This window comes from Heterocephalus glaber, unplaced genomic scaffold (assembly GCF_053883595.1).
Source record: "Heterocephalus glaber isolate CG9 unplaced genomic scaffold, H.glaber_assembly_v1.0 deba00001553, whole genome shotgun sequence".
Lineage (NCBI taxonomy): Eukaryota > Metazoa > Chordata > Mammalia > Rodentia > Bathyergidae > Heterocephalus > Heterocephalus glaber.
Genome location: NW_028258344.1, coordinates 134,124 through 161,681, shown reverse-complemented (window position 1 = coordinate 161,681; position 27,558 = coordinate 134,124). Strand labels below are relative to the sequence as shown.

General features: G+C 35.8%; 1 protein-coding gene across 10 annotated transcripts in view; it reads right to left on the bottom strand.

Annotated features, from left to right (window-relative positions):
* Positions 1 to 416: 416 nt before the first annotated feature.
* Tgs1 (trimethylguanosine synthase 1) overlaps positions 417 to 27,558 on the bottom strand; it is a 50,204-nt gene continuing 23,062 nt past the window's right edge. Inside the window, exons 7-15 of one of the 10 annotated variants that reach the window (XR_015442669.1) lie at positions 26,731 to 26,905; positions 24,340 to 24,646; positions 21,201 to 21,350; positions 19,319 to 19,462; positions 11,510 to 11,726; positions 10,650 to 10,728; positions 5,145 to 5,245; positions 4,938 to 5,010; positions 2,945 to 3,127 (exon numbers count right to left, since the gene is read on the bottom strand). Coding sequence is in view for 6 of the 10 variants with exons in the window: in XM_087190300.1 (XP_087046426.1) it covers positions 3,005 to 3,127; positions 10,650 to 10,728; positions 11,510 to 11,726; positions 19,319 to 19,462; positions 21,201 to 21,350; positions 24,340 to 24,646; positions 26,731 to 26,905 (1,195 nt within the window). In the remaining 4 variants the exon portion in view is untranslated. Of the gene's footprint in view, positions 5,246 to 10,649; positions 10,729 to 11,509; positions 11,727 to 16,531; positions 17,493 to 19,318; positions 19,463 to 21,200; positions 21,351 to 24,339; positions 24,647 to 26,730; positions 26,906 to 27,558 lie in introns of those variants that run through there. The other 9 variants (XR_015442667.1, XR_015442668.1, XR_015442670.1 and 6 more) reach the window with 9 other exon arrangements.

Genomic DNA, 27,558 nt, shown 5'->3' with positions numbered 1-27,558 from the left:
CAGGGATTAGGGGTGTAGCTCAATGATAGAGCATGTTCAGGGTTCAAGCCCCAGCAGCAAAAATAAAATTTCAGAATTATATAATCCTATCTCATCCAGTGTGTGCATAAGACTGTATTGGACAGGGAAATGTCTGAAAGGATCAACACCAGTTTGACCCCTGGTTGCCTTTGGAGATGGGAGTGGAGATGCGGTAGATGGGAGAGGAAAGGGTTCGGGGTGAGGTTCACTTCTTACATTGTTCAATCTGTATTCAGATTAAAATATATATTTACTTTTATTAAATAATTCTTCTTTTAAAGGTTTTACAATTTTTTTTTGTACTAGGAATCAAACTCTGGACCTTGAGCTTGCAAGGCAGGGTCGGTGACACTGAGCTAAATCCCTGGCTCAAAGGTTTTACAGTTTATGAAGAAAAAAAGAACAGGCTGGATCTGAACAGGGCTGCTGATTTCTTGATTCTTATTTTATCCTAAGCAGTTCCATGAGCTTTGTTTTTAATCTACTTTACATATTTGGCTTCTTAGTAAGATTTTATTTGAACAAGTCACAAAGTAACGGACATTTCTAAAGTCCTTTTGAACACTGACAATCTATTAAAGTCTATAAATTAGTTACTTCCTCTTGTGATTAGTGCTAGGAATACTTTAGTCAAAAGGTGACAACTGAGTTCTATTCTTCAGCTTTGCTACATTACACCACTTACCACCTGATTAAATATGATAGCTAATGAACATTCACAAAGGCACCAGCTGTGTACCTTGACAGATTCAATACATTCAAGATTTCAATTCAGAAGTTCCTTGCCAACATTTTGGAAAATGTACTCAGATACAGAATGATGAGTCATCCTTTTCCCATTTGTTACTTTGCCTCTCTTTAATTACTATTATTTATTTATTTACTATAACTACTATTATTTTTAAACTACACAGAATACAAAAATCTAAAAACCTCTCATTTGATATTTATGAAAATTACTCAATAAATTTCAAAGTACAATCTTCAGTCTTGTCTTTTTCAAGCAGTGATCAGTGCATATCAAAGTTAAGTGAATGCCAAAGTAGCATACATATTAAAATTTCAATTTTTAAAGAAATCAAAGCCTTTAAGTTGTCCAATGAAGAATGAGGTTTATTCCAAAGGTAGTATAAAATATAAAGCATTAAAACAAAACAAAAAACTGAGAAACTACATTTTACTATACAGGGACAGAAACTGGACTTCTCAAAAAGCTTACATCCAGAAAAATAAAGAGTAACAACTAATAGCAGCCAAAGTTCTTATACTACTATTAAAAAAAAAATGATTCAAATTTTTACATCCAGTTTGAGATCAATTTGAGAATAAAACAATTGTCCAGTAACTCTTTTGTAAAATGTTACCGTAGGAAAAAGAAATTAAGTGTATTATTTTATTTCTAACAAAAATAATCACATTGTAAAATTTTAAAGGACTAATGTTAGCATACTCAAAAGTTGGCTTTGTTCATAATATTACTATTTGGTGCTGGGAAATGAGCTGAGTGCCCCTTGCACACTAAGCACATAAGCACACACTCTAAAACTGAGCTATATCCCCTTCCCTAGCCTTATCCCAACCAATATGGTGTTTTAATATTTCACATGCTCACATTATTAAAAGATAAAATTCCGGCATCTAACCCTAAAGGCAAGGAACTGTATGTCACTCGTACTTGTTAAAATTACAGAACACATTTTAGGTGAATAATTAAGCAACACTATGCCTCCTCTTTTCATTGCCATTTTAATAGAAAAATAATATAAATTTCTGTATTACAAAATATATTTCACATTGAATTTGCAATGGAAATCTGAAAAACACTCATTTTTTTTAAAAGGATGTTCAAAAGCAAATTCCAGATGATGCAAAGACATGAAAACAAGAAAACTCTCTGGAAGGCTAAGTGAGCCCAATTTTACTGAGGCAATCTGATTTTGCCTATCAGAGTTAAAATGCACAGACTTCTGGGTGTGACAGTGCACTCTTGCAATCCCAGCACTCTGGAGGTGGATCACAAGTTTGAGGCCAGTCTAGGTGACACAGCGAGGCCTCAAAAACTGAGCCAAACGACAACAAAATGAAAGCAAACCCCTAGCAATATAAACTGCTACGTATTTACCCAATGGATACACGTTCAACAATATATACCTAAACACAGTGCAAACAGTTGACAAATGTAAAAATCTGAAAGGAACCCAAGTGACCAATAGGCAACTAATTTAATCATGGTATATCGAGAAAGCAGAATACAAAAAAAAATTAAAAAAATGAGGTAGGTCTCTATGTATGTGCTGATATGGAAAGGTCTTCAAGAAATACTGATTAAAAATTGTATTAAATAAAAAAGGTGGCAAAGTATTAAACAGTGAGGAAAAACAGTGTATTAGGGTATACTACAATTCCTTTGTGTCCTAACACAGCTGTGATTATCTTTAGGTAGATAAATAAAGGGTAGAGAAGGGGTGTGAAATTCTTCTTTTTGTATCATTCTGTACTGTTCTAAATTAAATTATACACCTTCAGCATTAAATGTACATTATTTCAGTAGAGGTTAAATGGGTGGATAAACCATCACTCATTCATAATTTTCTTTGTATTTTTCTCTATTAAAACAATTATTTTTATATAAACATATGAATGTGTATAGGTGTATGTATATATTCACAAAGATAAAAAAATAAAAAATATAAATACACACATACAGACACATGCTGAAATAAAGCAGAGGAGCAACCTTGTCCCGTCCATATCACACACTTACTATCCTAATGTACAATACACACGGTACTTCATTAATATAATCCAAAGATCTCAAAGCACTTCATTAATATTCATTAAACTCATGTAAATTTCCATATTGTGTGATGTTAGAAGAGTATGTGTACAAAGTATCAGCGAACACAGAAAGACATTCCCAGTGTCTTATGTGAACAATGTTCTGATTATTACAGGATCTTTTTGTCTTTGTGTTGCTTCACAGTTAGGTTTCAGAGGCTGGTTTTCGGATCAGGTCACCAAAATAAGCCGTGATTGTCTTCAATTTATTGTTAAGAAAATTCTGTTCTATTTCTACTTGACCCCCTGGCCCAGCTAAGGATGCCACCTAAAAAGATGAACAGAAGAAAGTTATACATACAGAAGCTTGATTTCAAAACAATTCTTTCATTCATATTGCTTTATCAAATAACAGGAAGAGTTTGGCTTTTTAATTAGGTCCCTCAAATAATCAGGTGTCTCAAATGTTCCCTGTTATTTCCCACATAACTATTAATGCAATATTTGGTAGCATTTATTGTTTCTGACTCTTTTGATGTTAAGATCAAGGCACTATGCTTCATAGAGACTTCATCTCTCCAATGCCTTAAGCTGAAGAAATCAGAAAGAGAAATGAATGGATCCTTCCCAAATCTCAGGTTTATCTATTAACAGTCATTTAAAGAAAAATCCTCCTTCCTGAAAGCCTTTGTCTTGTTCACCTTTATTATCTACCTCTCACCTTCTCAACTGGTCAACAGTATTTACTTGGTACCTGCTATGTGACACTAGGAACACAGTACAGAGCAAGACAGCTATGATCCAAGCCACAATCCTTAATCTCATGAGCAGCTGAGCTTCTACTAAAATTTTTCTTCCTTCTCTAACTAATCTCTTTTGCTGGTGGTTGCTCTTTTTCTTGAGACACGGTCTCAAAAAGTCACTCTGTAGCCCAGGCTGTCCTCGAACTCGCTGCAATCCTCCTGCCTCAACCTCCCGAGTGCTGGGATTACAGGCAAGAGCCACCGTGCCCAGTTTACCCTTGCTGTTATTTTAGATCTTCTTGCTTTTTAAAATTGTCATGGTAAAATACACTGCTCTTTCTGAAGTCTACTGGAACCGTGAGCAGCCCCTTTATTAGGGAGCAGAAAGAACCCTCCCTTTTACCTCGAGTCAGCATCAAAAGGATGCCAATAAATGACTACTCAGTAGGGGTAATTAGCTGCTAAAGATTCTTTTGCTCCTAACAGTATGCTTGCACTGGTCTCTGTTGTACTTCGAAGTAATGTTTTACCTTAATTTCTTATAAAAGTAAGTTTTGTTTCAGTCTAGCATTCTTTCCTCCATCCAACCTCTCAGAGTTCTATTAACAACAATATGGTACCTGGAAACTTATGATTATATCATCAGTGACCAGTTATTAGGGTAGCAAAAACAAACATCAAGACAAGGGGAATATAGGGCACAGCCCTATGCAGTTAGAAAACAAGTAACCGAGTGACAGAGAAAGGGATACTCTAAGGGTTAGAGACAGGTACAAACTCAGGAGATGCACATTTTTCTAACTGTGATCATCCAAACTGTAACCTGTGATTCTGTGAAGAGTTAGTGCTTAGTCAGTCTAGTTTGTTTTTGAGGGCTGAGAGAATCTAATCGCTGTGGTATTATACACACTAAGCCAGCATCTGGCAGAAGGTAATATTTACTGTGTTATCAAATGAGTATATACAGGCATTCCTTGTTTGATGACCGACCTACAGTCCAGTCCTGCAACTAGGTCACTAAATGAACTGGTCACTAAATGAGAAATTGTATTACAATATTCAAAACGAAGAAATGGTCAGAGGAAACGTCAACTTAATTTTGCTTTTATTTGTACAACTCTTACATGCAGAGAGATACTGGGAAGCTGAGGAAGAGAGAGGGAAAATGGCAGGTGAAGACTAGCAGCTCTGTATTACATTCTATGTTTTTGGTCTATTACTTAAAATGTTAGATTTATCAAAATACCTACTAGTTTGGACTGAATCCAGAAGTAAGGACTGAACTCCCATTAATTGTATTTTATGTTGGGCAGTACAATTGTAGTTTGGGGACTGGGAAAGGAGAAAAGAGTAAAAGACCACAATGAAGGTGACAGCTTTAGCATCAAAGCTTACCTTGATTGGTTTGGGGAGGTGATCAATAATCAGCTCCTGAGCTTTGTCCCTTATCTGTTTTCAGAACTGCATCCTGAAAGCATGAGGGCTGTTCTTTAACAAGTTACACAAAATAGAACAGACCAAATATCAGGGACCATGTGGGGTACAGAAGAGCTGGGCATCCCTGTTTTCTATTGACACCACCGATTGAGAAAATTTACTCACAGCACCGAAGAAAATATAAGCTTATGCTCAGGAATCATTTCAGCAAAACTGCCTTTGTCTTCCCTTCCCAACTGACTTATGAGGCCTCAGCTTCACAGCCTCTGTAGAGAATGATAAATTATATGGTATAAGAACACACAATACTATCCTAACTGTACAGCATCAAGTTCTCCTAGGGGAAGGCCGGCTGATATTAGGAATTGATCCCGTTTATCCTAAATTGTAATACCAATTACACAGTGATTAAGAACAGAGTCGATCTAGAGACCTGGGTACCAGTAACTAGAATATTTGTGGCAGATAAGACTCAGCCAACTAGTGCCTTCCACTGTGTCATGAATTTTTAGCCTTCGACTTTCTCACCAAGCAGGAATGGACCAGAATTGATTCAGTGGGAATTCTTTTATAATTCCTAATTGTTACTTTTTTTTTTTTTTTTTTTACCAGAGATCGAACTCGGGACCTTGTGCTTGCACGGCAGGCACCGGAACCACTGAGCTAAATCCCCGGCCCTGTTACCTTACATTTTAGTCACTGCCTGAATCTTATGGCAAATTACTCCTGTGAAAAAAGGTGAATTCTTCTTGGCAATGGATATGTTTTCAGTGGAAGACAGTGAGGTAACGCTGCCATTGTGGCAGAATGGCTGTGCAGATCACTAAACTTCCCTAGTTTACTCATTAATAAAATCAGTCTGATAACCTGACATGCATACTGCCAAGTGTTGTAATGATCCAATGAAATGTTCAGGGGAATCCTATGAGCACTAAGTATGTCATTCATAGGAGAAACATTACTAAAGTCTTATGTTGTGTATGTATTAATGCAGCATACTGTTAGTTTATAAATGCACTTTTGTGTGCTAAGTTGAAAAAGCTGACTTTTGGATTTATAATTCCTACAGGGACCAGAACCCCAATGCAGTCCTTAGCCCTATTTCTGCTCTCTCACCTTCTGGTTCCTGAACCTGGATGAAGGGCCCTCCAACTCCTGGAATGGCTTCATAGTACTTATCACATGGATATAGTTTTAGCTATGAGAATGCTACCATTAGACCAGATTTCCACAAAACTAATTCAGAACACTCTGATATTAAGTTTTATTCATTCTAAAATTTAGAAAAACAAAAGCACTTTCTGTTTATTATTATTTATTTTTGATACTGGGGATCGAACTCAGGTCCTTGCGCTTGTGCAGCAGACGGTGAAAACACTGAGCTAAATCCCTGGCCCATAACTTTTGTTTATTAAATAAACATATACTATGATTACTTAGAATACTTGTAATAAAATCAGTGGTAATTATTTACTATATTCAGCCAAAAACCACTAAAAAAGCTACGGAGTTGAATTTAAAATTACAGTTAAAGGTATTTTCCAAATAACAATATTACCTAACAGGAGCTTTTACTTATAAATGGTTCTGATTATTCAAATGAATATGACTATTGTTCTGTATGGCAAGTTTTAGAAATGTTACCAATAAAAAAAAGTACCCTCCATCTACCTACCTCTCTACCAATTAACCATCAGTAAAAATAAACTATTGGAGGCTAGAGCAATAGCTCAGTGGTACACCAGCTGCCTAGCATGCACAAGTCCCTAGGTTTGATTTCCTAGCAAACCAAACAACTATTAGAAGTGTGATGATTACTACAATTAAGAACTTTTCTCTCCATGGACAATATGAAATGGAATTAGTTCACCCCTTCATCTCCTCCCTTCCTCCCTCCTTCTCTTTTATTTTTCTTCCTTTCCTTTCCTTTTCTTTTTTCTTTCTTTTTTTTTTTGGTACTGTGGATCGAACTCAGGACCTTGCGCTTGTGAGGCAGGAGGTGGAACCACTGAGCTAAATCCTTGGTCCCCCTTCTTTTTTGATGCTAGGGATTGAATCCAGGGCCTTGCACATGTTGAGAACCCAATCTACCACTGACTATGGAATCGAATTTAAAAAGCCAATGGGAGCCTAGGGAATTACATCAACTAGAAAGAGACAGTTCTTTTGATTAAATAAGTTCTTTTGATTAAACACCGATCTCTGCACTTAAGGGCAATATTTTCCCATTAAGATGAAATAAAATAGATGGGTTTGGCTCAACTATTATCAAGATGTCTATCTAAAAAAGCCCCAGAAAATGGAGTATGTTAGGCAAGGGCCAGGAATTATCACACAGAGGGCATCCATTTTATTTTTTTAAACATAATTCTTAGGGATTTCACTCAATGTTGCACCTTCTTCCTCTGTGTTGAAATGAAAGTACAGTTCCAAGTGACTTAATTTGAACTGAGAAGTACAAACAGTATCAATTTTCTGAAGCTAGTTATATCTAGTTAGGAAATCAAACAAGGCTAAGGAGCTACTGTTATCAAACACACGGAGGTGGTGCTTGAAAACTGCTTTGTGTGGCTTCCATTTTGAGACTAGTCAAGCTAGCCTGCCCAGAGGCCTCTCTCCATATTGTTTAGTACTTAAAAGAGAAACAAGAGAAATTTTTCATGTTTGCAGCACAGTAGATCCAAAGATAGAATCGGAATCTATGGCTGTCAAAGAAAAGAAATGAAGAAAAGTGTAGCAAGATAGAGGTAACAAGTAGATATAAATATATTTATTCTGGGCTCTCTGAATTGAGTCTCTAGGTTTCAACTGTGATTTCAGAAAATGAGATATATTACAACCAAAGAGTCTTTCACAAGATTTTTCACATTATTTAGTTCTTAGGTTTGTCAGGGAGAAGATGTACAAGCAAGGGATATGTATCCTGGGATAATCCTTTACAATTAAAAGGGAACTGGAGCTCAAGATAATAGGGTACCCAGAAGAAAAACATTTTACTGGACACAGAGAACAATTAGCAATATTTTGTGTATGAAATGACTTCAAGACAAATTACATTTATATCAAGTCCATACCTGATTTAAGATAATATAAGTACTATCCAGAGTATAATTTCCCTAGATGGAATGTTAACGGTCTCCTATAGACTTTTCTGTGGGGAACATGCAGGCTGAGTTTCAAACAGCAGATTCAAAGCTTTGAGAATCTAGCTACGTATTTTATAAGTTCAGGTTATGGGGACATTCTGTGTTCCTTAACAGTGAGTCAATTTCTTTGTAACACTTGTTTCTCTCACTCTTGTATTACTGTCTCCTCTCATTTTAAATATCCCACATATGGCATCATTTCCTTTGTTATAAGAAAAAAAAGTAAATTTTCTACTGTAATTTCATCTAAATTCAACACCAAACAAAATAATTTACTTGAAATCAGACAAATTTCTGACTTTTATTTTCTATGGTCTTTACTCCCTCTAGAGGGAGGAAACAGGAATGAAACACCAATCCTAATCCCCGCAGTTTTTTAAAGTAAGCCACAAACAAAACAAAACAAACCCCCTGGCCCCTAAAAAAACAAAAAACAACCAAAAATGAGTTAAATGTGAAAGTGTTAACTAGTTGAAACTTATGGGAAACAGTGACTTTCCTATTGTTATTTACCCAACTGAGCCTATTTGTAACCTACAAGTATCATGATAAAGCTTAGCAAATATCATGAAGCCTGTTATGTGATAGTAATGGAACATAATGTTTACATATGAAAAAACTAATAACTGTGGTATCAGTAAGCTCAGCCTTATCTGGAAGTCTAGAAATAGCTAAGTCACCTGAGTAGCAGATAATAGGTCTAATATCAAGTTTGATACTGAAACTCATGATATGTAGGATAGTGCTTTTTTATATTTATAAATGGTACAACATACTATTTTGGGAGGTCTAATATCTAGGAAAAACAGATCATAGATGATAGGCAGAAAGATAAAATTTCATTTCCATTCAACTCAAAGAGTAAAAATTCACTTAGTAAATTTCATTTATTCTTCTTTTAATCTAGAGAATCCTGATGCTGCTGGAGCATGTTACTTTTTTTTTTTTTTATTTGAATTCACTTTAATATTTCTCAAAGTGGCATGTGGGACTTTGAGCACGGGAAGAAAAAGTCACAAAGTCCACAAACTCATGGGGGTGTCAGCTCAGAAGGCTGGAAATTACTGCATTATTGGGTCAGTTCTCATAACAAACATCTCATAGCAAAGGCATGTTGAGTTTGGTCTCATTCATTACAGAATAAGGACTTTCACTTGTTTGGTTTTAAAATGGCATTTATTTTTATTTCAGTATGTCCACTGTGCTTTTCCAAAACAGCAGGCTTTTCAGAGAATTGTAAACACAAGATACAATATGAATTTTTAACTTCCTACAGTCAGCTTCACAGAGCCACATACTGTACATTCACAGGTGAGGTTCAGCCCGTCATCCACTACTTTATTTCAGTAATTACACAAGCATAATAAATACATCTGACTTTAAAGGTCACTTAAAATGAGTTATGATAATTTACAGTACAGTATGTTTCAGTACAAGTGCAAAAATAACTATTTGCTTAATTCTCGTTCTTTCAGTTACTTTATCTGTAGGCTGTTTTGTGGTGAAGCTAGAGATCCAAGCACAGGATTTCTTCTCCCAGATGCAGTATCTGGGAGAGCTGTCATGAAGAAGACTCTCTTTACAGTTGATCTCTTCTAAACAGGGCCAGAGGCCCTGAGCTGCTCATTTATGACTGCTCTTCCTCTGTCTTAGGCTATTATGCACAGTGGAGCATGTTACAATTATTTGGGAAGTTTTAAAGTAGTTATGCTTGGGCCCTACCCCAGAAAATAAATCAGAGAAAAAAATCTTTCCAGGCTGGGGATTTAGCTCAGTGGTTTCGCTGCCAGCCTTGCAAGTGCAAGGTCCCAAGTTTGATCCCCAGTACCAAAAAAAAAATCTTTTCAAGTTTATCAGGCTATCAATGGCTTTTAAAAGCCATTCAGTTAAAACTGTACAACTCTTACTTATGACACCAAAAGCACAGTCAAAATACACAGACGCTGTACACTTCATAACAGAATGGATGTACCTGAGTTGAAAAACCAGACTGAGGTAATATAGAAGGAAAAAAGGGAGGTCCAAAACACCAGAAAATACAGATATGGAAGACTAATGCATAATAGATACCACAGAAAAAGTAAGAGATGATGAGAACACAGTTGAGAAAATAATGGAAATATATTTAAAAATTCGTCCTAGCTGAATTAAAGGTCTTGTCTGCTATAATAACTCTGGCTAGGCTATATTCAGAAATACTTAAAACTCTATTCTCAAGGGATGTTTCAGTCAAGGCAGATATTGGGTAGTGGAGCTGTGCAGCATTTGAAATGCAACACATTCCATTGTCCTGTGAAAGTCTAGTATGTTCTATTTGTGTCTAAGTACGCCAAGAGCTATGGAGATGAACAAGATGCAACAGACAGAGATCTAACTGACAGGCACTTGCAGTTGCTAATAACAGTTAATAAGCCAGGGACTTCTCATGAACAGTTCTGGGATAAGAAAATGCCCTATCTTTTTCTGCTCATTCTTTGAAACACTTAAGCCAGAGGCCCATAGAAGGTCTTCAGTAATAGCTTACCTGGTCAACATCAGCATTTCTTGGCAGAAAATAAACAATATTATTAGTAATCTTCTGAGAAAGCCTGAAAATTTCAAAGGTGGGAAGCAGTTAAAGAAAAAAAGAGCAGTTTATTTCTGATCAAAAAGCAATGTTCTTTACTTATCATAACCTAAATATATTTTGCTATGTAGTAGAAGGCACAAATTTAAATTCTCTAATGCAGTGGTGGCAAACCTATGGCCCATGTGCTACAATAGGCTGTTTATATCATTGAAAGCTCTAAAAGGTTCACCACTATTGCATGGAACCTAAAAGAGAATTAAATATGAGATTTGTACTTGAGCAGCTGAAAGACCCTGACAGGTCAGAGATTAGCAGAAGTTAAATCTAATTATCCCAGTGGTAGATAGCCAAGTCAGAAATACAAACTTTTTCTGTCATTTCCTCACTGAGAAAATAGAATAGGGAATAGGAAAGCCTAATACCACCACCTTCTAGTAAAGAACAAAGTCAAGATAGTCAGCAAAATTGCCCAAGTCAGTGTGAACTGAAGAAAAGTTATGGGATAGTCACCCAATGATTCCAGAGATAGGTTTTGAGGAAGTTCTCAATTTGCAAACAGTGTATTCTACTTCTTGTTTTGTATTAGTACAAATAAACAGTAATCAAGGGACATTATTTCATGTTTGCCATTATTTTTGGAGATCAACCACCACATCATTTTTACATACCTGTTTTGTGTTCAAAATGAACTAGAATCTATCAAATTCTACTAGCTAATATCACCCATTTTCACCAACTTTTCAGTCTCACATATACATTCCCCTTCCTCTCCACAAGGCTGGTTTGAGTAAACTCTCAGGACTTCCAAAGGATATCCATCAGGACACATCATTGCCCTAATGTCAAAGGTCTCTGCAGTGGCATAGTCTGGCCCTCCCCAAGGTGGGCTGAGGAAGACAACATCAGCCTTCAAACTGGGAGCCAGCAGCAGGAAGTCTCCACAGATGAACTCTATCTTATCTGCTATCCCATAGACTTCTGCATTATTGCGAGCAAGATCAATCTTAACAGGGTCAATATCAATGGCAATCACTAAAAATGGAAAAAGAAAAACTAAGTCAGTTGATACTTGTTATTAGTTACATAGGAGAGTGCATCTTCTGTAAAAGAACCTTTTTTTTAGACTAAGAGACACAGCTCATAGCTATGTAGCTCATAACATGAGCTATATATATCAGGGATTTTAGTTATATTTTCAGTGACCAAGAAACTCACTGAAAGAATTGGTTTCAAAGTTTTCTCACACAGTCAGCTTCACCTAAGTAAGTGGCAATAGCTGCCTTAAAGTAGCTACAAGCCAACTATGAGGTCAGTCTTTGCTGTGCTATGTGCAACCTAAGCAACAAATGCTTACAAAGGCCACTGCTGACATGTAAAGCCTCATGCTAGCTTTCAGAAAAGAGAAATTTTGAGTCCATGCCTAAATGAAGGTAAATTCAGTAACTTCTACAGAAAACCAAAACAAAATGTATTTTTAGCTAGGTTATGAATAAGACATAAAAATCTGCTGATGATATTTACTGACACATTTTTAGGTAGAGGAAAGAGACATCATATTTTCACTAATGGGCTTTCATTTAATCTTTTGTAATTTCATAATTAGCAATGCAAACATTAGTTAATTAGCTCACTCATATCTATAGTAAATTATTCCAGAGTGCCTATAAGTGCACAAGTGTGTGATGATAGTATTCTACACATGAAAGGGCTAAATGTAATCTGTATGCATGCAGCATGGTTTTCACAGAAATGTAGCTGTTTTCCAGAGATGTCAGTTTCAAAATTTGTTAACATTTGAGAAATAATATATTGAATCACTTGAGTAATGAACAGAAGCACCAGCTATACATACTGTAAAACCACGCATTTACAATGCTATTTTCCCACTATAAATAGTATTCACATTTACGTGAAAGGATTCTTTTCAGCTGCTCAATCTTTTATAGTTCAGACACAGATGAAAAAATATGCTGACAATACTAAAAGTTCAAAAGAAAAAGTTACTTTCAATGTCACATCTACTCAAAGTTTTCCTATTTTCTTCTATATTTCTTTTTGAGGCAAACTTTGTTTTTAGACCTAACAGCATGTTAAGTACTTGTTAAATATGTCTAGATGTCTCCCCAAAGCCTCATGTGCTCAAAGGTGGGGCTCCTGGAATGTGATTGGATTATAAAGGCTTTTATGACTGCCTGTTAGGAAGTGGAGTCTGGTTGGAGGAGGCAAGCCAGGGGCCGTGACTTGGTAGGGTCTATCTCCCTCTGCTCTGTTTCTCTGCCACCATGCTATGAGCAATTTCTTGGCCATGTGCCTCTATCCTTCTCTGGTGCCAGTATACTATAGCCTGAAACCTCTAGAAGCTGTGAGCCAAAAATAAACCTTTCTTTCTTTAGGCGGCGTCAAGTATTGTGTCTTAGTGATGAGGAAAGTGAACAAGACAGTACTCTATTATATAAATGACATGCTAAGAAATATTTTATGTATAGACTGTGTTATCCAAAAATGGTAACCACTAGCTATACATGACTATTAGCTTTAAGTTGATTAAAATGAACTAATAGTAAAAAGAATTTAGATCCTCATACACACTGCTACATTTCAAATGTAACAAGTTTCAAGTGTAACTTGTGCCTAGTGGCTACCATATTGGATAGCATAGGCAAAGAACATTTCCATTATCATGGAAAGCTCCACTGAGAAGTACTAATGCTAAACTACTGTAATACACTGAAAGATGAAAACAAAATCTTCAATAGCAAAATACAAAGTCTGTGATCACTGACAACAACTGAATAGAAACAAATTTGACCCAAAAGGATGTCAATTATATATAAAAGCCATTTTCTCATGTGAATGTATGAACACATATGTACATTATGGTAGGGAATTCAAAACAGTTAGTGTGATGATAAGTATGCATGTATACACATACATACAAGATCAATTACTCTGTAATTATTTTGAATTCCTTGCCATAATATGGGCAACTCAACTATTACAGAGGGATTTTAGGAAGAATATCTATAATTAGTTTTCATAGATCACTATTAGCAACCACAAGGTCATGGGACATCACCACACTGAACATGCTGGAAGATTCCCATGCTTCCACATGATGGAATGCCAACACAGGAAACAAACTGAATCCATAAAACAGATGCAAACAGACTTCCAGGAGATTAAACAGTCCATTGAAAGTCTATGCAGCTAAATGAGGCAAAGTGAAGACAGAAATTCAGATATACAGATAAGACTGCAATTAGTGACCAGGAAAAGAAAAAATTCTTTAAAATTTTAAGGGACCACGAGAAATCAATCCAGCAGCTGCTAGATGATGCAAAGGAAAATAACATAAGACTGATTGGAGTCAATGAAGAAACAGGAGAGAGTGCAGATGACATAAAAACTGTTTACAGAAGTGATGGCAGAAAACTTCCCAAGCAGTGGAAAATAATCTGACATACAGATAAGCGAGGCATATAGGACTTCAACTAGCCTTGATCAAAAATAATCTACACACAGGCAAGGAATTGTTAAGAATCCAGAAACCCAACAGAAGAACAAAATTCTACAAGTAGTTAGAGAAAAGAAACAAATCACATACAAAGGAAAGCCCATCAGAATCACAGCAGACTTCTCAATGCAAACCCTCAAGGCAAGAAGAGCTTGGAGTGATGTGTTTCAAGCCCTAAAGGAAAACAACCTCCAACCCAGACTGATGTACCCTGCAAAACTATCTTTCAAAATTGATGGTGAGGGCCGGGAATTTAGCTCAGTGGTTCTGGTGCCTGCCTCAAAAGTGCAAGGTCCTGAGTTGGATCCCCGGTACCAAAAAAAAAAAAAAAAATGATGGTGAAATAAAATACTTTCATGACAAAGAGCAACTTAGGAACTTCATAAATAACAAACAGGCACTCCAAAAAATTTTAGACAAAATCCTAGGAAAAGACGAGGATCACAACCCCAGGAAATCCAGCAGAATGAACCTACCGGGCATGACAAGAAATTAAAAGCAAAGGGGGAGGATCAAACAAAAAGAAAAAGTCATGACAATGATAAGTTAATACATATCAGTTATAATCATCAATGTTAATGATTTCAACTCACCAATCAAAAGAAACAGACTGGCAGAATGGGTCAAGAAGCAAGATCCAACAATATGCTACATAAAAGAAACACACTTAATTAAAAAAGAAACTCATAGACTGAAAGTTAAAGTGTGGGAAACAATACTCCATGAGACGGGAACCCGAAAAAAAGCAGGAGTAGTTATCCTCTTTGCACAACAAGTGGATTTCAAATCCACATTAATTAAGAGACAAAGAAGAACACTATATCCTTGTAAAGGGAACAATCCAAGAGGAGGAGATGACAATCATAAATATCTATGCACCAAACACTAGTGCACCCAACTATATAAAACAAATACTAATGGACATGAAAAACCATATAAGCACTAATACAATAGTAGTGGGAGACCACAATACCCCATTGTCACAAATAGATAGATTAACTAGACAAAAAACAAGCAATGAAATACTAGAACTCAATCAAACTCTTGAACATATGAACTTAACAGACGTTTAAAGAGTGTTTTACGCCACCAAATCAGAATACACATTCTTCTCAGCTGCACACGGCTCATTCTCCAAAATAGACCACATACTCACACATAGAACATATTTAGGCAAGTGCAAAGGAACTGCAGTGATCCCCTGTATATTATCAGACCATAGTGAGATGAAATTGGAGATCAACAGCAAAAGAAACTGCAAAAACTTCATAAACACATGGAAATTGAACAACACACTTCTGAATAACCAATGGGTCACAGAGGAAATTAAAGAAGAAACCAGACAGTTCCTTCAAATAAATGACAATGACAATAGAACATATCGGAATCTATGGGACACAATGAAAGCACTCTTATGAGGGAAATTCATAGCAGTGAATACACATATTAGGAAAACAGAACGAGCCCAATTAAACAACCTCATGCTGAACCTCAAGCTTCTAGAAAAAGAAGAGCAGGACAAACCCAAATCTCACACAAGGCAGGAAATTATAAAGATCAGGGCAGAAATCAATGCAATGGAGACTAAGAGAACAGTACAAAAAATCAGTGACGCCAAGAGTTGGTTCTTGGAAAGAATAAACAAAATTGACAAACCCCTAGCCAACCTTCTCAGAAAAAGGAAAGAAAAGGCCCAAATCCATGCAATGAGGAATGAAAAGGGTGAAATTACAACAGACCCAGCAGAAATCCAGAGGATCATCAATACCTACTTCCAGAACCTATACGCCAATAAGATGGACAACACAGAAGAAATGGAAAGATTCCTAGATACATATGAATTACCAAAGTTGAACGAAGAAGACCTAAAAATTCTGAACAACCCAATATCAACTAATGAAATTGAAAATGTAATTAAAAACTTATCAACTAAGAAAAGCCCAGGCCCTGGTGGCTTCACTGCTGAATTCTACAAGACATTTAGAGAGGAACTGCTGCCACTACTGTTTAAACTCTTCAATGAAATTGAAAGGGAAGCAATACTCCCAAATTCATTCCTGGAAGCAAGCATCACCTTGATCCCCAAAGCAGAGAAAGACCCAACTGAAAAAGAGAACTATAGGCCAATCTCACTAATGAACATAGATGCAAAAATCCTTAATAAGATACTGGCAAATAGAATGCAGAAGATCATCAAGAAGATCATACACCCTGATCAAGTGGGATTCATCCCAGGGATGCAGGGATGGTTCAATATATGAAAATCAATCAATGTAATACACTATATCAATAGAGCCAAGAACAAAAACCATATGATTATCTCCATAGACGCAGAAAAAGCATTTCACAAAATCCAACATGCATTTATGATAAAAACCCTACACAAAATTGGAATAGATGGTCTCTACCTCAAACTGATAGAAGCCATCTATGAAAAACCAACATCCAATATCATACTCAATGGTCAAACACTGAAATCCTTCACACTAAAATCAGGAACAAGACAAGGATGTCCACTATCACCACTCTTGTTCAATATAGTTCTGGAAACATTAGCCACGGCAGTTAGACAAGAGAAAGAAATAAAAGGAATAAAGATAGGTAATGAAGAAGTCAAATTGTCATCATTTGCAGATGCCATGATACTCTATATAGAAGACCCCAAGAACTCCAGCAGAAGTCTTCTAGACTTAACCAAATTCAGTAAAGTAGCTGGATACAAGGTCAATACACAAAAATCAATAGCTTTCCTCTACATGAACAACAGACTCACTGAGAGAGGAATAGGGCAAACAATTCCTTTCACAATAGCATCCAAAAAACTGAAATACCTAGGAATCAACTCAAAGACCTCTTCTCTGAAAATTATAGCACTTTGAAACTCTTTTTTGAAGAGGATATCAGAAAATGGAAAGACATCCCTTGCTCCTGGGTAGGAAGGATTAATATAGTGAAAATGGCTATACTTTCAAAATTGCTATATAGATTCAATGCAATCCCAAATGAAATCCCAGCAGCATACTTCATAGACCTTGAGAAAACAATCCAAAAATTCATTTGGAACAAGAAGAGACCCAGAATAGCAAAAGGAATTCTAGGTAACAGACACATGGCAGGCGGTATTACAACCCCCAACTTGAAACTATTTCACAAAGCTACTGCAATAAAAACAGCATGGTACTGGCAAAGAAACAGACCTGAAGACCAGTGGAACAGATTAGAAGATGCAGAAACAACTCCAGACACACTCAGCCATCTCATCTTTGATGAAGGAGTCGCACACCCTTGCAGGAGGAAAGATAGTCTCTTTAATAAAGGTGCTGGAGAAATTGGGTTTCAATTTGCCAAAGATTAAAACTAGACCTATATCTCTCACCATGCACTAAACTAAAATTGAAATGGATTAAACATCTAAATATAAAAACAGAAATGGTGAACCGGCTAGAACAGAGGTTAGGTAGAACTCTTGAAGACACTGGGGTAGGAAAAGACTTTATGAACAAAACCTCAGTTGTCCATGAGCTAGCACAATCAATCAACAAGTGGGATCTCTTTTTACGAAAAAGCTTCTGCACAGCAAGAGAAACCACCAGCAGTGTGAAGAGACAACCCACATTGTGGGAAAAAATTTTCACCAGTGGTCCCTCAGAAAAAGGTTTACTATCTCGAATCTATGAAAAACTTAAAAAAATCAGACCTCCCAAATTTAAAGACCCAATCCAAAAATGGGCATCTGAAATGAACAGACATTTCTCACACAAAGATGTAGACACGGCAAATAAACATATGAAATAATGTTCAACATCACTGATCGAGAGATGCAAATGAAAACAACACTGAAATTCCACTTCACTCCAGAAAGAATGGCTGCTATCATGAAATCAACCAATAACAAATGCTGGTGGGGCTCTGGGGAAAGAGGAACCCTGCTCCACTGCTGGTGGGAGTGTAGACTGGTGCAACCCCTGTGGAAATCAGTATGGAGATACCTCAAAGTACTAGAACTGGAAGTCCCATTTGACTCAGCTATTCCTCTGCTGGGGATCTTCCCCAAAGAATTAAAAGAAGCATACCACAGCGATATACGTACACCCATGTTCATAGTAGCACAATTTTTAATAGCTAAAAGTTGGAAGCAGCCCAATTGCCCATCAACTGGAGACTGGATAAAGAAGATGTGGGGTTTTTTTTTATAAAATGGAGTACTACTCAGCCATAAAAAATGAGAAATTAGAGACATTTATAGCTAAATGGATGCACATTGAGGCGATACTCTTAAGTGAAATATATAGGACACACATGTGTAAATACCAAATAGTTTCTCTAATGTGAGAAACTTAAAGTGTAAATAAGGACCAGAAGGTATAATAGATAATGTGAAATAGGAAGAAAAAGGGCAAAGGGGAAGGGGAAATGGGATGGGTAGGGGAAAGGAAAGAAGGGAATGGAATATCAAAAAATGGAAAAATGTAAACAAAGTCTTCGTAAATAGGGAGGGATGGAGGAGTTGAAGGAAGGGCAGGGGAAGGGGGAAAAATAAGAACTAAGAGAGATTATGCAAAGGTGCAAATTTCCAATGATGAATGTCATTATATTGTATACCTAAAATGTACCAATGATTAGAATAACTGATAATGCGAAATAGGAAGAAAAGGTCCAAAGGGGTAGGGGAAGTTTGAGGAGTAGGGGAAAGGAAAGAGGGGAAAGGAAAAATTATGAGAAATGGAAAAAATGGAAACAAAGTCTTCGTAAATAGTGAAAGGTGGAGGGGGTGAAGGGAGGGCTAGGAAAGGGGAAAAAATAAGAAGAAAGATGCATCATGTAAAGGTACAAGTTCCCAATGAGAAATGTAAATGTATTCTATACCTAAAGTGTACCAATAAAAGAATTAAAAAAAAAAAGAAGACTGTTGACTGAATATATTAATACAGATTAAATACTTACACCAGTTATGTGATACAAAGTATATAACTAATATATACAAGATAGTATTTCAAACATTGGTATGAAATGATTAATTATATAATCTCAGCAAGACAGACTGAAATAAAATTAAACATTCACTCAATAAACTGAAAATAAAAGTTTTCTTCTACTGATCGCTAATTACCTCTTTTTCCTGTTAAGGCAAACTGTATGGTATTTCCTCCAACTCCACAGAATGCATCCACTACAATGTCACACCTGAAGCACTGACTGACACGACCAGCAATGTGTTCAGCAATCTTTTCAGGTGTAACTGAAAACCAGCCCTCTGCAAAGGAAGAACATTTGTTAGGATGTTCAATTTCAAGAAACCAAGTCACACATGTTAATAGCGTACATTACTATATTATTACATACTTTCAAAAAGCTTAGTTTTCCCTTTCTAAAAGTTATTAATTACCTAGTTTTAAAGAAAAGTTTTGCATTCCCTTTCCTAATTTCTATATAAGTAAGCACTCTGAGTTCTAATCTGATTCTTCATATTATACTCTTATCTTTCCAGTAATTCCATGTACAATCGATTTTCTGTGAGAGTAAACACTGCTTATCTACTATGGAAAATGGAAAGTCAGCTTTTCTAATTGGCTAGCTCCCTAGGCTCCACCAAGTTCCCCAATTATTTCATTCCTAATGGAGAAACAATGACCCAAATTGACCTAATGGAGAAACAATGACCACGACACTTTGGAAAAAATTTGGATGTTTTTAAGGGACAGAAAAGGCAAGGAGCTGACAGCAAATGGCTCCAGAGCTGCAGAAGTAGAGTAGGAATAGCAGAGCCCTCACCATTATCAGAAACAAGGTCCTATGACCACTCCAGAAGAAAGAGAATATTGCTCTCCTTTCCCAGTAGAAAAAACTAGTATTTTTCAGGAAAGACATTTCTCTGAACAAGATGTGTGCCAATTTTCCCTTTCCCATCCCTTACTAAAATTTTAAATGTCTATTACCAGAAGAATAAGAGTATCAACTCACTATATAGAATTTCAAGTTTTTTCCTGTCTTATTTCTCCTAATAAACACAGACATACTTTCCTCAATACACAAAAGTTTGCAAATTATAATAACAGGTGCAGAGAATCCCTGAAACTTCACCAAGGATCAAAATCTCCCTACTAGCCCCAATATGAAAATGAGCACCAGTCTGCAAGACTGAGTTAAGTAAGGTGTTCAAGATCAGAGAAGAAAAGCTCAAGAGAAAAACTGTTTCCAGTGTTAATTATAACTTTCTGCATTCTTCATCTGATGTTCTTTTTAATAATCTATCAATTATTTTTGCAATATATCTGAAAATGATACAAATACAGATCAAATCTGTTGAAAGTTTTAGAAATACATATATAACCAAATTGAGGGATATTCTATAAAATAACCGGCTATCATCCTTTTGAAAAATGTCAAAGTTGTTCCGGGGTGTAGCTTAGTGGAGTGCTTCACTTAGCAAGGCTGAAGTCCTGTGTCTCCAGCACTGCAAACAACAACAAAAAATGCCCCTAAAAACCAATCAATCAATCAAACCAGATTAAAGAAACATGAAAACTAAATTCAACACACAACCCTACACTGGAAGCAAGATTCTTTAAAGGGGATGATAGGAAGCAGGGTGAGATAATGCATGCCTGTAACCTCAGCACTTAGGAGGGTGAGCCAGGAAGATCACCATTTTTTGAGGTCTGCCTGGAATAATAGTGAGACCCAGTCTCAAATAACCAAAATAAATAAAGTAAAAAAGAATGAATGAATGAATGGACATGATAGGACAACTGATAACATGAGGGTTTGGACTGTGGAAATAACTTTCGTTATATAAAAATATTCTTGCTCTTAGCAAATTTATGCTAAAGTAGTAAGGGGTAGTGGTATGATGTGCGCATAGAGAATGATAAAGTAAATGTGGTTACATGATGAAAATAAATGAATCTTGTTAAAAGGGATATAAAATTCTTGCAATTTTTCTGTAAATTTGAAGTGGTTTCAAAACAAAATTAAATACACATATACCTTACCTCTATCTAACTTAATCCCATCATCAAAGCGGGAGAAGAGCCTGTATCTCTGGGCCCAGTATTTAATCAGCTCAGGAACAGCAGCTATCTCAGGAGGCATGCCATTTACCTTTCTATTCTTATTTTTTTTCTTCTTCTTTTTAATTTCAGCTAAAATAAAATCCAAAGGATACAGATGCTCACTATTAAAAAAGAAAATCAAGAGGAACTTTGGCTAAAAGCGCAGCCATATCAAATAATTACACTTGTAGACTATAATCCAGAACATATATGTAACAACACACCCAGAGACACAGGAGGGAATGATCAAAACTCCAATGGCTTTATATCTCTGCCTCCACTTTGCTACTTATTGACTTTGAAACTGGAAAAGTGACCCAGGCTCTGTAAGCACCAATTCTTTATTCCTACAAAAAGAATTAATTAGTAAATTGCATTTTACTAATTTCATTTACAGCACTGACAAAGATATAGGCTGAGTATCCCTAATCTGAAATTCCCAAACTCTCCAAATCTGAAAATTTTGAGCTTTGGCATGATACCACAAATCAAAATCCACACCTGACTTCATCTGACCAGTTGTAGCCAAAACTCAGGTGCATTAAAAATATAGTATAAAATTACCCTCAGATTATGTGTATAGAGTAGATATGAAACACAAATGAATTTTGTGTTAGGATTTCAGCCCTACCCCCAAGATAAATTGTTACATATATGCAAATATTCCAAAATCTGAAAAAATCCAAATCTGAAGTACTTTTGGTCCCAAGGACTTCCAGATAAGGGATACTCAAACCACGTATAGAACTACTAATATAGGCATAAAAGTTATTGCTTCTGATGGCCACAACACTGATTTAGTTGGTGAATTCTGAAATGTACATGTTTCTCACTTCCTTAAAACAGAATCTTGCAAGGACTGATTAAGCTCCAGCCCTGGCCATATTAACATGTACACAAAAGGGCTGTAATTCGTATGTCTTGCTGCTGGGTGGCTCTGATTTGAATTTGGTATTTCCCGCTTGGTACATGCATGACTGTTCCATCGGGTGGCTTGTACCAATTCTTAGGGAGGTCTTTGATTACAATAATGCAAAGAAAGGCATTGATTTAGCAGACCAGCTATCACCATATTACAGTTCCTTAAGGAAAACATTAAAATGGTATAAGAAATTGTAATATACCACCGCCTGCCTCGCAAGCACAAGATCCCGAGTTCGATCCCTGGTACCAAAAAAAAAAAAAAAAAGATAATTGTAATATAGCTGACTTGTGGTATAGCAGTTACAATTGCATATTATATAGATCAACAGTGGGGTACCTGTAGGATTTCCACGTTAAAATTTGGAGAATTGATGACTGATAAACTTCACAAATATAAATTTCTTTTAATTTAATGAAATAAATTTATTATTATAGTAATTTTAAATATTAATATTTGGGAAGTAATTATTCAAATTCAGGTAATAATTAGATTTGGTTCACCTATAGACTTTTTATGAGTTTTTTACTAAAAAGACAATAAAAGTTTAGATCTATTTGGACCACTGGTGGTTCAAGCTGCCAGGTGGGACAGTCATGCATGTACCACTGGTAGTTCAAGCCAGTGGGAATATGTTAATCCTAGAAAACACAGGCATCTGAAAAACTGAAACATAGGTCACTAGTTCCATTCCACAGAAAAAGACCTCACTCATTCACAGACTAAATGAGATCTTTTCTTAGACAAATGGCTATTAGTTTGATTATTTAGCTTCAGTTCCAAGCTGATTTAGCAACACAGAAAGATGAGTTCTCTCACAGTTAAGGATTAAAAACAAGACATCATAGTTGACAATGAATAAAGCTCTATTACATTCATTTATACACAGTCCTCAAGGATAGGACTATGGCTTAATATGGTTACTAGATCACTGCAAATAGCAAAAACTGTCAACAGAAAATTGCAGTGTTTTTCAACAGAGGCAATGATGACAATTTTGGGTGACAATGACAATTTTTTGTTGTATAAGACTATCTTGTAAATGATCTAATGTTAACTAACCCACGTACTAAATGTCAGAATTCCTCAGATTATTTTGACAATCAACATTGTCCAAGTAAGAATTACTAGTATTATGGTAACTGTGACTTACATAAGTATGGGACTTAGGAATCAGAGAACTTGGTAGAGAGTTGTAGCTTTGCTACTTTCTTTGGCCACTTTTTAAATTTCCTGAGCTATTTTCTGTATTTATAGAAAGGAGAATAAATCACCTACCCATTAGGCTATATTAAATACGAATAAGGTATCAGAAAACATTTCAGAAATCTGCGAACTGTCATGCACATGAACATCAGTTGTTTTAACACTGATTAAACCCTACCTGAAGTATGGTGTTAAGAAAGACAAGGAGACATGTGGGGTGAAGATCACAGGTACACACATCCGCAGGAAAAAAAAAAAAATCAAGACTCAAATAAGGTATTTTCTTCATTATATTAAGAAATGAAGGATCATAATAGATATGGTTGTTTCATAAAGACAAGCCTGAAATATTCATCAATAACCTGAATACCACAGCAAATGAAAATGTTTTAAAAAAGTGCTTCTATGTTCCACTGAATACAATTATTATTTTGAATTATAAAGGAACTTTCATATAAAAAATTCAAATAGTACAAAAGGACATAAAACAAAATTGTTATTCAGTTTTTCATTCATTAGTGCCAACTACTGTGAATATTTTAAGTCAATGTACCAAGAAAACAACAAATCAACTTACCACCATCAACAACAACAAAAAATATAAAGTATCCAAAAATATAAAACCTGTGCTACTCCAAATTTCAAGAACAGGCTAACTTCAGCCCAGGGGAACAGAAAGGTAGCAGAGCCCAAACTCTGCGGTCAGTTCTCAGATGCAGTCTTCTCACATGCTTCCCCTCTGTACTGTGCTTTCCTGAGCTCAGAGTAGAGGGCTGGGGATGGCAAGTTATGGCCAATGAACACATTTACACTTACTATGCCTTCTCCCCACTTAAAACAGCAGTTAATCCTGAGGTACAGGTGATTCAAAAGTGAGAACTAAGAAAATACAAATGAAAGAGAAAATACACTTGCTGAAATCCACTAGAAGCTGAAGTGATTTAATCTTACCTTTAGTGTCTACCTGGGGAAAGTCTGGTGTTTCCTGAGCAACACAATTCTGCTTTTCTGGAATAGCCGCTACCGGGCTGTGTTGTTCATTCTTTTCTGTTTCAGGTTCACTGGCTGAAGAGATGGCCTGACACTTTTCAGGTTCTAGACTTCTAGTTTCCATTAGGTCATCAGCTTTTTTAACAGGCATGTCTTGTTTCTCTGAGTCACTGCTGGTGCAACTGTCTTGTATATTGTCATGAGAAAATGACTCCTGCAATGCTTCCTCATCCACTGGTTCACTAATCCACTTTAGAAATTTTTCTCCCTGACATTTTAAGATGACATCATGATCATGAATTAATTTTAAACTATAAAGAATCTTCCCCACTTTCTACCACTTGTGACTAGACTTACAAGCTTTCAAAATTACTAGTTCTGAGAAGCATACTGCATCACACAAGCTAATAAGTAATTCTGGGCTAATTGGAATTTATCTGGGCATCCTATGACCTTATTAAAGAATTTTTCAAAATGTCAGATTAAACACTTCCGGCTATAAATTAACTTTAAGAGGTAAAGCCTGTCTTAGTAGCTTTCCATAAAGGCTCCTAACAATATAACTGTTCTGTGATATTATCATTACAAACGACATCTACTATCATTGATTAACGATATCTATTTATTGTTAAGTCATTAATTTCAGTTTTTCAATTTACATAAGCTTTCTACAATGGTCTATGTTAAATGTTACATGGTATCAAGGATGAACCCTAAAAGACTTAGTGCCAGTTTGTCTTTAAAAGTAAAAGCAGTGCTATCTTGGAAAGAATGAATACTGCCTTTTAATGAAACAGCAGAGCCTAAGATGAGTCCCAAAAAGTCGGTGAGTTTATTGGCTGAAGTGTCAACAAGGCCCAAGGTCAGATGATAAGACTTCCTTGAGTCTTCTGTAACAAGTACATTCTTCATACCAGGTCTTCATGACCTTCTAAAGAGTAAGTAAATTAGAACAAGAGAGGTAGATACATGATGGTAACAACCTAGAACAGTGATGGTGAACCTTTTAGAGATAAGTGCCCAAACTTCAACCCAAAATCCACTTATTTATCGCAATGCGCCAATGCTGAAATTAAACATGGATCCTGAGGTTTTAGTTTAGAAAAAATAACTCATACACTAACATCTTTTATCTTAAAAGAAAATAACACATGCCACAGGTTCATCGTCACTGACCTAGAAAGGTGCTCTGAGGGAAACTCAGATTTACTGAGGGAACTGACTCATGTTTCATGCTTTTCTGAGGTTCTTATACCTAATCAGACCTCTAAGGACACAATAACCAAATTTCTCATTCTCCTTAGCAGCTATGCTTCTGCTCTCACCGAGAGATGAATGTATGGGGACTACTGTATCCAAAACATCAAGAATAGTTCTACAGGAATGAACTAGAAAGTCAGATATAACTAGGGCTGCTAAAAGTTCATTAAAATATAACCTGCAAGTGGGCAACCTGAAATATAATAAAAAACAAAAGCAGCTATAACTTTCAGCAAGTTTATGCTGAAGTCAAGGAGGATAATGTATCCTGAGGGTTAAACAGTCATCTCAGATTCTGAGGTTAGTTTTCTTGCCTGTAGAGTGTTGGTGATATGACTGATAACAAGGTTCTACTCATTAAAAGGCGCTTTCTTAAAAATAAAAAGTTTTAAACATTTACTTTAAATTTGTTAGGCCATGTTTGTAGTACATAATGCCTACATGCCTTGTGAGGAGTTGGTGCATGTACATAATTCCTTTTTTCACCACCTTCCCTTAGATCCCTTCCCTCGCCAGCCATCTCTTGATCCCTTTCCTTTTCTACAAGATAGAAGGCTAACTCATCAAACCAAGCAATGTTGTGATTACTTTTGTTTCTCAAGTACTTGGATGGCAGGTATAGCAAAGATAGGGGATATGAATATTTCAGATTACGATGTGAATCAATAAACTAGCCTTATATTTCATGCTATTGGGATGAGACTGTTATTTCAAAGTATGATCTATTACCAATGGATAGGCTCACAATTAAGGTTTACAGTAAAAGATGCATCAGAATTTGGATTATCAGGATACTACTTAGCCTGAAACAGATGAGAAATTCTCTTCACGCTTGCTTGTTACTACACAGGTAAGGCAATTTGACTTACTCAGCTTCCTAGACATCACTACTCTATCGCTTTCAAACACCCCCTTTTCAAATTGCCTCATTGTTTTTTAAGATCTAGTTTACACAATATATACCCTTTCAGGAAGCAAGTGGAAAAGAATTTTAGGTACCTTAAGCTTCCCATTTGAATACAACAATTTTAAACAGTCATGCTCACAAAATATAATCCTTTTATCGTAGTATAAAACAAAATTCATACATACTTTACTCAGAGCTTTGCTCTTCTTAAAAACTGTTTTTTCTGATTCTTCAGTGAAGAAGATGTGTTTGTTTTTCATCTTTATTTGTCTGCGCATGTCCAGATATTTTGACTTATGTTTCACATTCTTCTCTAGACACCTGATCTGGCGATGACTGAAATGTTGAATTCCACCATATCTGTGACCAGATCAAAAGTGATTCATAGTTTAAATTCTAGAATGTTTTCTAATGTAAAAAGAGAGGAAAGCTAACAATTTTCACTAGTTTTTTGCTATTAGTAACCACCATTTCAATTTTTTTAACTATGAAAATGTTTGAGTACAAATTGGAGAAGTTGATGGTTTGACTTTTTATGTTGATTTTAAAGCAAACTGAAATGCTTTATGAAACACCAAAGCTAGTAATAACAACATTTCTAATGTTCAGAAGTAAAAATTATATTGTGGACTGCAATAAAGAAACAAAAAAAAAAAAAAAAGAAAAGAAAAGAAAAACAAAAACAAAAATAATCCTCTTGTTAGGAAAACTTTTCTCAAGAGAGTGGTCATTAAATTCTTAACCTAGATTAATGTGAACTTACACAAGACACAAACCCCAGTTAATAAAGTTATGAAAGCATATCTAATCTAATCATCTGATTTTTTTCTAGTCCTACAATGTATATATTTGCTATGAAGCATTCTTTAACTATATCAAGACTTACTTAACTCCTTCTAGCCATATTAGAAACATATTAAACTTATATTAAAAAGTAATCTTATCCTTGTAAGTAAAATTGAATGCTCTAAATATGACAATAGTGAAGTTAAATCCCAGATGACAAAATAGAT